Source organism: Microtus ochrogaster, linkage group LG3 (genome assembly GCF_000317375.1).
Source record: "Microtus ochrogaster isolate Prairie Vole_2 linkage group LG3, MicOch1.0, whole genome shotgun sequence".
Classification (NCBI taxonomy): Eukaryota; Metazoa; Chordata; class Mammalia; order Rodentia; family Cricetidae; genus Microtus; species Microtus ochrogaster.
The window spans coordinates 26,290,375-26,302,121 of NC_022029.1; the positions used below are offsets into that span (position 1 = coordinate 26,290,375).

The 11,747-nt window shown below is 48.3% G+C and overlaps 1 protein-coding gene across 3 annotated transcripts in view; it reads left to right on the forward strand.

Annotated features, from left to right (window-relative positions):
- Nucleotides 1-9,740, forward strand: part of Pxdn (peroxidasin) — a 74,655-nt gene extending 64,915 nt beyond the window's left edge. For 2 of the 3 annotated variants that reach the window (XM_005360656.3, XM_013351338.2), the window contains 5 exons: nucleotides 383-591; nucleotides 4,752-4,872; nucleotides 5,136-5,265; nucleotides 7,348-7,461; nucleotides 8,728-9,740. In XM_005360656.3, the coding sequence (XP_005360713.1) occupies nucleotides 383-591; nucleotides 4,752-4,872; nucleotides 5,136-5,265; nucleotides 7,348-7,461; nucleotides 8,728-8,847 (694 nt within the window). In that variant the 3' untranslated portion in view covers nucleotides 8,848-9,740. Of the gene's footprint in view, nucleotides 1-382; nucleotides 592-3,087; nucleotides 3,147-4,751; nucleotides 4,873-5,135; nucleotides 5,266-7,347; nucleotides 7,462-8,727 lie in introns of those variants that run through there. The other variant, XM_013351339.2, reaches the window with a different exon arrangement.
- The last annotated feature ends 2,007 nt before the right edge of the window (nucleotides 9,741-11,747 follow it).

Genomic DNA, 11,747 nt, shown 5'->3' on the forward strand with positions numbered 1-11,747 from the left:
ATGTTTGCAGGAGCCTTTTGACTATTCATGGCAGTACTTGGAAGGACTAGAATGTTGTTGTTTGTTTTAGTTTGGATTTTGAGATAATCTCAGTGTATAGCTCAGGCTGGCCTCGCTCGTGACAAGGGTTTAGTTAGAAGTTTAGCCATCCATCAGTTTCGAAAAGTAGCCCATCTTATTATTATTCAGATAGACTACTGTACTCTTTCTTAAATGCTGGGGCTTTTGGCTTTTCTCACATTGATTGCGTGAGAATTCACTCAATGTTCATCGAATCAGTGATTTCCATGTTGGCATAACATTCTTTCCTTGGAACCCATGGCCAGCAGCCTCCCTGCCCGCCGCTGACCCTCCTGACTCTGTTGTCATCTCTGGAGAACAGGTTGTGGTATGAGAACCCAGGCGTGTTCTCCCCCGCCCAGCTGACGCAGCTCAAGCAGACGTCCTTGGCTAGGATCCTTTGTGATAACTCAGACAACATCACCCGGGTGCAGCAGGATGTGTTCAGGGTGGCAGAGTTCCCCCATGGCTATAGCAGCTGTGAGGACATCCCCAGGGTGGACCTCCGCGTGTGGCAGGATTGCTGTGAAGGTAGGTGCTGCCTGCCCCAGGCCCTCACCGTCTCCCGTGACTGCCACTCGGAACAGGAATGGGAATACAGCCTCTGGCTCCTAGTATGGCAATGATTTATGGTGGCTTTGCTTAGTGAGTGGTTTCACGGATGAGAGAGAAATGCCAAGGAGTCTTAGCATGAAGGCACCATGTGGTGTTGAGCCTAGGCTGTACAGGTCAGTAGCTCCACCCACACTGACTCTGGATGAACTTAGGAGATACAGAAGCACCCAAGGCTAAAGTGCTGGCTTTCCTACCTTAAATAGCCATACACTAAATTGCTGATAAAAGATCAACGTGGTAGATGCACACACCAGCCACTGAGCCCTGTGTAATCCTAAATACCATGCCCTTAATGTCACATGTTATCCTACTGCAAGTGCCATTTATTGAAGGCATTGTCACCACAGATACCTGTGTTAAGATGTCACTAGAACCTCGCAGCTTCATTTTTATCCTAGGCTGCACTGTATTCTGATAGCTAAAAATACTATGTAAAAGGACACAAAGCTTGATAGTGTGTCCCGATTGCATATCTAACATTTAACTGACTATATAGCGACATCCGAGTGCTTGTGTTTTAGTCACATGACTCACAGCCCAACGATGAGAAATAGCTCCTCAGGAAGTGTGAGGGTCTTGATGAACGAGGTCTGCACCAGTGCATTCCTGTCAACCTGGGGAGGCCGACTTCCCTGCCGTGTCCATTCTCCTTGTGTACTGGACCGCTGTCACCACAGCTCTTGCAGCCACTGGCTCCCTGTGGTGACGGTTCGCAGTCTCTTCCCACTCTGCATTCTTGAGTTCCTCTCTTGGTTAACCTCAGTTTCCAGTTTCTAATTTGAGTGCAATTTTGGCTTTATTCAAACTATGATCAGAACCCCGTAAATAATAAAGCGGGGGATTATTTACAAGCTAAGCTTGGTGACGGATGGGTGTTTGTGGTGAGAAGAGGACTCAGAAGGATGGATGCTCCAGCCACACATGGAGCAGCTCACTGGGTTCTCAGCTCTGCCCTATGCCATGAAGGCCCCGAAGAAGGTGGGCTTGGAAAGAGCACACAGAGCTCAGAACTATGGGTGTCACTCTCTTATTTTCCTCCTAATGTAGTCACCCAAGATCAGTACTGAAATTAGGTTGACTTTTGAAGCTGCCTTTAACATCCTAAGAGCATGTATTGTGAGGGTGGGTGAGGGTGGGGCTGTATCTGTATTGAATGTGTGATTGTGTGGTTTGTCCAATCTGCCTCTCCCCCACCCCTGTATGTATGTATGTATGTATGTATGTATGTATGTATCTATCTATCTATCTATCTATCTATCTATCTATCTATCTATCTATCTATCTATCTATCTATCTATCTATCATGTTCTCTCTCAATTGAGAGAGAGAGAGAGAGAGAGAGAGAGAGAGAGAGAGAGAGAGAGTTATTAAGAATTCCCAAAAAGGACATTGTGCTTACTGCCGCATACCTAGTCCTCAATGACGTCTCTTCTTATGATCATAGAGTGGGAACTTGAATCACTTTTGCTTCTTTTTCTTTTAAACTCTCGCAGTTTTTTCCAGCTTAAATACTTTCCTGCAAGGATGGCAGAGGATTTCGTTCTTTCTGTAGGAACCTGTTGCCTTGAAAATGCTGGGGAGGGCCAATTTTTATTTTTCAGATACAAAGCCTCTTTTCTGATACCATGAGCAGGTCCCCTCCTGCTGCAGAGTGGAGCCAGCCTTCACTCCTTTGCATATGTATATATAGTCACAGTCCTTGAAAAGGCTGTCTCCAAGGCAGGCCTTGTCTTGGCCTCTGCCCCCATTCTATTACATTGTCCCAGGTCTCAGTGCCCCAAGTTCTTGCTGACATGGGTTCTTCCCAATACTGGGCCTCTTACAATAGCAGGCTTGATCTAACCTCAGAAGAGCTTCAAGATCCTAAATTTACTGGTTTCTGTTTGAGCTCAAATCCATTTCTGTTAACATTTTTTTTTTGGATGTGTGTGTGCTTGCATAGTCTGTAGATGTTTGCATGTGTGCAGGCGCACATGTGAATGCGTGCAGTTGGCATGGAGAGGCTAGAGATTGACATCTAGTGTCTTGGGTGTTTTGCTGAGCCCAGAGCTTGGCAATTCAGCTTGTCTAGCTGGCCAGCTTTCTCTAGGGAGCCCAACTCCACTCTTTGTGCTTGCTCAGCAAGTGCTTTATTTACTGAGCCATCTCCCTAGACACAAAAGCTTTTCTAAATGAGCCCAGGAACCTGCAGTTTTTTTGTTACCATGCTCCTGAATTATTTACTTAAATATAATTGGAAATTGGGAAATTAGCATAAATAAAATCCTTACCTAATTTTTGGATCCTGTTTGAATTCTACTATGTTCCCAATGATGTTAGTTCATGACAGGTTCCACCTTACTTAATTTTACCTGAATGTTCCCAGACTCCTGTATCCAATAAGAGTCTGTCTGTCTCTGGTCCTTTTGGTAGGTTTCCCTCCATGTGGGTTTGGCTGACCTTTTCCTGAAGGCTAAGCGCACCATTGGAACGTAAGTAGAGTCACGAATGACTGTGTTCCTCTTGGTGCACCATAGCAGGGATCAGAGGTCATAAGTTTGTCCCGTGGCCAGTGACAGTGATTCAAGTTACTTATTTAAAACATTTGCCTAGATACTGTGGTTTGCCTAGATAATGTGGGCAGGGTTACAAACATGTGGTTTTAGTTAGAATCTAAATATTCTCCTCCTTTGCACCAAACTCTTCCTCCTATTGTGCAAGAAGGCCCTTGGTGGAGAACCATTCCTAGGCAGGATGGGGGTTCCAGAGAAGGTTTGGGTTTGGAGCACAGGTCTCCTGTATACACAGAACTTTCCAGGCATTGCTGTGGTTTGGTACATTTGCCTTGTGAACGTGGCTACTTTCATAGCAGCAGCAGTGGGTGTGGGGTTACATTAGTGCCAAGGTGCGTGCAACTGACGCAGGGCAGGCAGAGAAGTGCAGCCTCGCTCTGCTCTGTGCCTGACGGAGAGGTGGAACATCGTGGCTAATGTGGTGGCCCTGCATTTCCAGAATGCATGTGTTCTTTTCAGGTCAGAGCCCCTGGGCTTTGCCCGTTACCTGAGGCCCACCCTGCTTTGTTGTTGTTCTCAGATGATCTAGGGTAAGGCTTTGTGATGGAGATTCATCCTTGCCCTCTTGGGGGGGGGGGGGAGTACAGGGAGTAGACATGGCCGTGCTAAGCTGCTGTGGATCTGGTTCACGTCCCTGGTGCCATTTGAGAAGCTGCATTTTCCACTCCGATTGATAGACAGGGCAAATTTAACCCTCCCAGCTTAACCCGGGTCAGATAATGACGTGTGATAAGAAGTTCCCGGTCACTTAGGAACTGTTCTGTGGTCAGGAGCGATGGCTTGATTCAGCTGAAACACTTCCTTCAATTTCCAGCCATGGACATCAGGATCTAGATACTCTCATCCAGAGGCAGGCAGTCACGTGACCTCTGCTTAATCAATACTCCTCTGCCTTAGCGATGTAGGATGTCCGCTTCAGGAAAAGACTGCCTTTGGGCTTTGTTTTCTTCTGGACCAGGCTATTCTTAAGGGAGAAAGGAGACAGGAGATAAGTGTAAAGATGGGTAGCTTTAATGAATAATGAAGGCGGGGCTTAGGTGAGAGAGAAGAGGGTTCCTCCCCACCTCTGTAGCTTGGGATGAGGCCTCCAACAGGGCAGGGAAGGACTTGGAAATTACCTGGAGTTGTTGCAGGTTGATTTGGGCTGATCCTGAGATCTCAGGGCCGGGGTACCATTTGGCAAGGGCAGGAGGACTTAACTGGAGCAGACAGACCATAATAGGACAGTGCCCAAAATCTCCCTGTAGGAGGATACAGTGGTCAGCTGGGGTAGGGTGGTTTGCCCTCAGGGAGACTTACTGCAGCTCTTAGCAGGTTTAAGTGCTGGACCCGATGACACAGAGGCCCAACAGACCCACTATTAGCCCCATGAGTGCTTTTAGGCACTGCCTGGCATAACGTATGTCCTAACTGAAGGGTGAGCGGAGTTAATGTGTGATTAAAATAGCTACTACTTGACAAGATGTAAATTTATCCTGATTAGAATCATCTGTAACTGATTGATCCTTTCTGCTTTTTCACCAGACTGCAGGACCAGGGGACAGTTTAATGCCTTCTCCTACCATTTCCGTGGCAGACGATCCCTAGAATTCAGCTATGAGGAGGATAAGCCCACCAAGAGAGCAAGGCACCAGAAGGCACTAAAGTGAGTTTTGGTGGTATCTGGGAGGTGTCCTGGCCGTTGTGGGTCTCCGCAACAGGCTTAGGCTGTTGTTTCTGAGCTCAGCCTAGCCTGGGTTGGCTGAGGCAGAAGTGTCCCCTGAGTACAGGAAGACAAGTCCCATGTCCTGCCTGACAGTGCAGAGCTGCAGTGCGCTGGACCTGGCACCCTGCAGAGGGATGGACGCATTTAGGAATGTTAGCTTAGGCCTGAACACTGACACTCTGAATCTTCTCCTTACCCCTTAGTGTGAAATACGGCAAACATCTTAGTAATGCCACGTCAGCCACCCAGAACCCCTTGGAAGGACCGGCAACCAATGATTTAAAGACGCTTATTCTGGAAATGCAGACGGTCATCACAGACCTCAGAAAGCAGGTAAGGCTGGCCTGAGCCGCTGCCATCTTCACCAGCTTGAACCTTTCACCGGCCCTCCTCTGGCCCTCCTCAGGCCCAGGGCTTCCCAGAGGCCTTGCATTTCTGGGTGATCGTGCAAATTCTGACTTTGCTCTCACCTGCTAGGGACCGGTCGCTTGTGTGGCTTGCTTTCCTCTGGCTTGCTCCTTACTGGGCTGCGTAGGATTGGATTAATGTCCTCATGTTTCTCTGTGGATTAGTGTGTTAGATCCTTTTTTTTTTTTTTAATTGCTGTGATTAAACACCATGACCAAGAAAGCTTATAGAAGAGTTTCTTGTTAGAGACTGTGGTTGTGGGTGAAGGCAACAGAGGTAGGAAGCTGAGGACTCATATCTTAAACAAGCCATGAATCAGAGAGAGGGAAAGTAGCAATGGGGCAGGGCTTTGACACCTCAACTCCATCCCCAGTTATGTCCTTCCTCCAACCATACCTCCTAGGCCTGGCCACCACACCTGGGGCCTTGGTAGTGGGCAGTCAATGTCTCTAAATTTGGGGCAGCCTCCCAGGGAATATGGCTGAGAGGGTACAACAGGAATGGATACAAAGTTCCAGCAAATTCAGGCATAGCCAGATGGAGAGGGGTAGGAGAAGACAGACTTGAATTCTGCTGGTAAGCCACTTCTTCAGGGAGAGTTTGGAAGAGACGGTGCTGGGATCCTGGCCAGTGATGGCAAACTCACCAAGGCTGCATGGCAGGGTGCCAGGGCTACACACTACAGCCCTGGTAAATTCCTCTCCTGTGTGTAAGAATCTTTGTTCTTCTCCACGGCTCTGTGTTCAATTACCGAAGGCCTTGTTTCAAAGAGAGTGGCGTCTGGGACCTCAGGCTAGACAAAGGAGGTCTGTCCACTTGACAGTAAAGAGCGTAAATAAGTGCGCGTACCCAGATTATGGGCCAGAGGAGTGTCCTGGTGGTGTGGAGTGTATCCAGGAGGGAGTCTGACATTGGTGCCTGGTTTGTGGGATTCCTGGGTCTGGCTCTGTTCCTATCCCAAGGCTATTCAGGTTGATAGGCTTAGGGGGAGACTCATCTAACCCAAATTCCTTTCTGGATACAGAAGCCATTTCTGTGACAGCTGCCTCTTCTTGATCCTGGCCCTGCAGGCATAGGGCTCCATCTCTGTGCATTCCAGCACCCAGCCTTTTGTTGTTGTTGTTGTTATTGTTGTTCTAAAGCACCAGAGTGAGTGTTGCTGGGGACTCCGGGCTCTGGTTGAGAAGTTGAGACCAACCCAAGGAACCCTCAGAATACTGATAGGAACAGGTGTCCTTCAGACCCATGGTTGGTCTGGGTAGACCACAGAGACCAAGTGTCCGTGGTGTCATCATTCTCCCTAAAGCCACCGGGACAGGATCTCTTGGCTCCAGGAGCCAGCAGACCTGATAATACAGAATGTCCTTTGTACAGACAACTGGGGAAATTTGGTCCTTGCCTGTTGTCTCTGCACGACCTGTGCTGCTGCCTGTGGCTCATCAATGCTGATCGCCATCCAGATCATAGTCACCTTTGTCCTCGGCTTGTCTGGGCTTTGAGTTAACTCAGAGTCAGCCATCGATGCCCAGGTTACTCTCCACTTCCTAAGGATGCTCGTCCATCCTTTAGTTTTCTTCACGGCCTCAAGTAGGAATGTTGAGGGTTAACTAAAATATAAGTTATGCTAGTGCATTATTCCTGCAGAACACTTTGCTTTGTTTTGTTTAGAAATGCTGAAGCACATCTTATTGTGGACAGCTCTTTGGCTAACTAAATTCTATTGGCATTTAGAGTCATCCTAATACCAAGACAGCAGGGTGATCTTAGTACCAAGAGCACGCACAGAGTTGCACAAGGTTCTGTGTTCTGCTTCTGTGTGAACTGGGGACCACATGCCTAGTAGGTAGGATGGGGAAGCAGGAGAGGCTGGGGTTGAAATGCACGTGGGGAGTAGGCTGATTTAAAATGCTGTGGCTCCTATCCCTTGTTGTAAAGCGGGAAGCCTCTCCTCGGCTCAGCGTGGCTGTTGAGGCTCACTCTGATAACCTGCCCTGTGCCTTGCCGCAGATAACCAGCCTGGAGTCTCGGCTCAGCACCACAGAGTGTGTGGATGATGGTGGCGAATCCCACAGCAACAACTCGAAGTGGAAAAAGGACATGTGCACAGTTTGTGAGTGCAAAGTGAGTATGGGATTGGTTCTGTGTTTGTGCCCGTGACACCTGGAAAGAGGGTGGTCCAGGTGTCAGAGTGAGGTCCTGCTGGCCCTGATCCCTAGCCCTGCTTTCCCCTCAGAAACTGGCGAGAGCACCTGAGGGCATTTGGGTGAACCAACCCCAGCTTCTAATGGTGTACGGGAAACATACACGCACCTGGGAACCTGAAAACGCCACAGCTCATGACCCTTCTTCCCAGAGCTGGCTGTTCTATTCACCCCCCTTACCCTCACTGTCTCTGTCCTGGTCTGGCCTGGGATATTAGTTACAGAGAATGCTGAGGGGGAAAGAGGGGACATGTAGGCCAGGGCTCCCCTTGGTTATGAACAGGGTTCCCCTGTGGCCCTGGCAGAAGGAGACTTAGGATGGACTGAGAAGACAAGACAGCAGGAATGAGGGCCAATCTAGATCCCCTCTTATTGAGCAAGGGATAGGGTTCATCCTTTTGCCAGAACAGTGCAGGGTCCTCCAAGCACCCCTGGGTTGCCTGGCTAGTGAAGACTAAGCAAGGTGTTGTATCAGAGCAGTGGGCCACTTCCCGCCACCCGGCTAGCTTTACCTGAAATAATTACACGGAAACTGTATTCTTTGAAACACTGCTTGGCCCATTAGTTCCAACCTCTTTTTGGCTAGCTCTTACATATCGATCTAACCTATTTCTAATAATCTGTGTAGCCCACGAGCTGGCTTACCAGGAAAGATCTTAACCTGCGTCTGTCTGGAGTGGGAGAATCATGGCGACTCCCTAACTCAGCTTCTTTCTCCCAGCATTCTGTTCTGTTTACTCCGCCTATCTAAATTCAGCCCTATCAGAGGGCCAAGCAGTTTCTTTATTAATTAACCAATGAAAGCAACAAATAGATACAAGACCCACCTCCATCAGCAGGGGAGGGAGGACTCTTTGCAGAGATGAGCATTTCTCCTGGCTGGATGAAGTGGGGAGACTGGGGGTGGGAAAGCTCAGTCCTTTGATCCTGGGCCTTTCAGTGTAGCGCTAGAAGGCAATGGGAAAAGAAGGTTTGCAATGGGATCCCCCCACCCCAGGGATGCATTTGTAGCTGGAAAACTCAAGTGTTGTCTTCAGTCCCAATTGCAGGAGAGGGGAGCCAAGGACAGAGACTCTTGGTAGGGGGTGAGGGCGAGAAGCTTGGGGCACCCTACTGGGGCTGGGGTCATGTGGATTATGCCCAGGAGAAGAGCCAAGAGTGACAAGGCTATTTCTCCCTCCTTCAGAATGGTCAGGTCACCTGCTTTGTGGAAGCTTGCCCTCCTGCAGCCTGCCCAGAGCCTGTGAAACTGGAAGGTGCTTGCTGTCCCATCTGCCTAGGAAACACTGCAGACGAGAAACCGTAGTGGTCGTGAGCTGAGCGCCTCCATGCTGGTCCACAGAGTCCTTGTGAGCTTATGGCAACGTGGGGAGCTGCGGACCACTGGACAAGTTGGAACCCCAGATCTTTCAGGACCCCCACTGTGTCACCCCTGAACCAGCCCACGCTGTGTTTGCAGAAGGAAATTGAGTAGGCAGGAGTTTGGTGCAGGAGTGGCTCCAGTCCTCACTTCATGTTAGACTTCTCAGGTTTTTATTTAAATATTTTTAAATGAAAAAAAAAATTGGTGCTACTATTAAATCGCACAGTTAAGACATGTAGGTTCCTAAATTGCTTCTGTCTGAGGATGCCACTTCTGTTTAAATGAGGCAGGAGGCCTTTGACATTTTGACGGGCTTCATTTAAGCAGAAACTTTTATTTTTTTAAGGCAAAAAAGGAGAAATGTAGTGGCATTTCAATTGTAGTTTAATAAATAGGAACACAGGAACTCTAGGGCTTCCTCCTGCCACTCCCTCTTGTCTGCTATCTTCACCCCCTCCTCCAGGGCTCTTCAACGTCTGACCACAATACCAATACAATCCTGCATCTTGGGACCGTGCCAGCCCTTCGACCCAGGACTGGCATCACACTCTTATGCCACATTTAAAAATGATCTTGTGTCCACTTGGAACGTGTGTAAATACTGCCTTGCTGGAAACCGAATGTGAAATCCGCTGGTCCCGTGCCACATCCAGTGACCCCCAACAGCCCCTTGCATCGGCGGGATGATCTACAGCCACCGCCTGCCATGGTTGCCATGGTTCCTGACCGTAGTGGAGGGAGAGTTGATTCAGTTCTCCCCCTTTCCATAGGTGACAAGCAGGCAGAGCCTGAATGCCTGAGATCACGTTGTAGGAATGCTTTAAAGGAAAAAAAAATCCCTATACCTCATTTTTTTTATTGCATGATGTTTTATAAAATTTTCCCATTTTAGATGTTAGAAAAATTATCTCCACTATGCAAAAGATGTTTTTTTTAATTCAGTGGAAAGCAACTATTATACCTCATAGTCTCTTGTTTTTAATTGAACAGAATGATCCATTCTATTCTCACAAGGTTCTGAGGTCTCTCCCCTAAACAAACACTGATGTGCCCAGCACTGTGTGCCAACCATGCGCGTACATCAAGAGGGTCACCTGCCCAAGGTCTAGAGAGGAAGACTTCAAGGACATAGACTAGTCAGTGCCAGTTTGAGAAGGACAAAATGGGTGTCATTATAGGGAGACCATGGCTGGATCGGGTGATGGTCAGCTCCTTGCGGCCTCTGGCTTGTGTTGAGCAGTAAGGCCGTTTTTGTACAATCTATGTGTGATCCTTATGCTGATATGATTAGCTTCCTAGAGATAGACAGAGCCACATGTGTAAGGCTGCTGAGCAAAGACGGCATCCCAGCATGGGCACGTTCACCGTGGATTCACCACATTGCCTTTCCCTCCTGTTGCTAATGATATTCAGAAGCCAGTGGTCCAGCATGCATGGACATTTGTGTAATATTAAGTTGAGCTTAGTGATGAGATCTCAGAATAGACTTCCATGAAGTAGGAGACAGAACCGTGCCATGTGAGATCTGATGGCCGTGTAGTTGTTCAGGCATAGATAAAAGTGGCAGGGGAGCCTGCCCTGGGTAGCTGGGATTTCACGTGAGCCCTGGGGTGTCTTGTACCAAGGCATACAAGTGCACGGGGTGCTTATACATGTGTCAAGGGTCTCTGTTCTCTGATCCTGTAAAGAAAACTGGCTGTGATTCATAGTAATTTCTGTCATTCAAACCAAGATGTCTCCAGATCTCCATGTTGTTGTTACAGCATCCCTGGCCAGGCAGTGGGCAGTGCCCAGACACCCTTCCCTAGGAGCTGCTGCACTGGGCTTCTGAGATACAAAGCAGTGTACATATTTATTTCCTTTTCTGACAAATGCCATTTTATGTTCCTTGTATTCAATACATTACCAAAGAGGTGTTCGCACTTTGTAATGGCACCCTTTCAGTTCAAATAAAAGGGCCGCGTTGTCAAGTGGAGAATCTGTTCTTTTTACTTGGAGGCAAACAAGAACGTGCCTGCTGAATGGTGTGGCAGCATGAGGAAGGAATCCTGCCCTACACGGAAAACCAGAGCTATGCTGTGAGCCATAAAAAGAAAAGGAAGAGGGGTGTGTGGTTAAGACTTCCTTCTGAGATAAGGAAGACACATTAGCCAGGCTGATGTCATGTGGGTTCTGCCCCTGGGACAAGCCAACTGAATTTCCATGTGGACCAGTAGGTTCCTTTTTCAGAAAATGCTTTTTGGCCCTCTGAGGGTACAGAGTGGGTAGCTAACCTCTGTTCTTCACAGAACGGGAACAAAGATCATGCTAGTCCCATGGTACCACCAATGTTGAATGTTTTTCCATGGGCTTGTGCTCATGTGTGGCCTTCAGTCTGGCCACGGTGACCTGGATGTCAGGTTTGGGAAGGATTCTGCTCTGAAAGAAGCAGAAAATGGACCCTGGTTTTACAGAGCCTGGAGAAGATCGTTACTGTTCGTGTGACTTTCATGCAAAAGAAGATGCGATGTTAAGGAGGCAAAATTTGTGTATGTTTATGTGTGTGCATGTTCAGAGGTCAGAGAAAGGTGTGTTCTTTGATCACTGCCCACCTTAGTTTTTGAGACAGGGTCTCTGTCATGGAGCGCAGAGCTCACCAGTTAGGCTGGACTCACTGGCCAACAAGCCCCAGAGACCCTCCTGTCTGCTAGCGTTTCACAGTTGCTGAGGATCCGAGCTCGGGTTCTCATGCTTACGCGGCAAGCACTCTGAGCTACCTCCCAACACTGAGCATGAAGCCTTTTAATTGGGCAGATCATTTCAGAAATTGGATGAGAAACTTGAGTGCTTCACGAATGTGACTC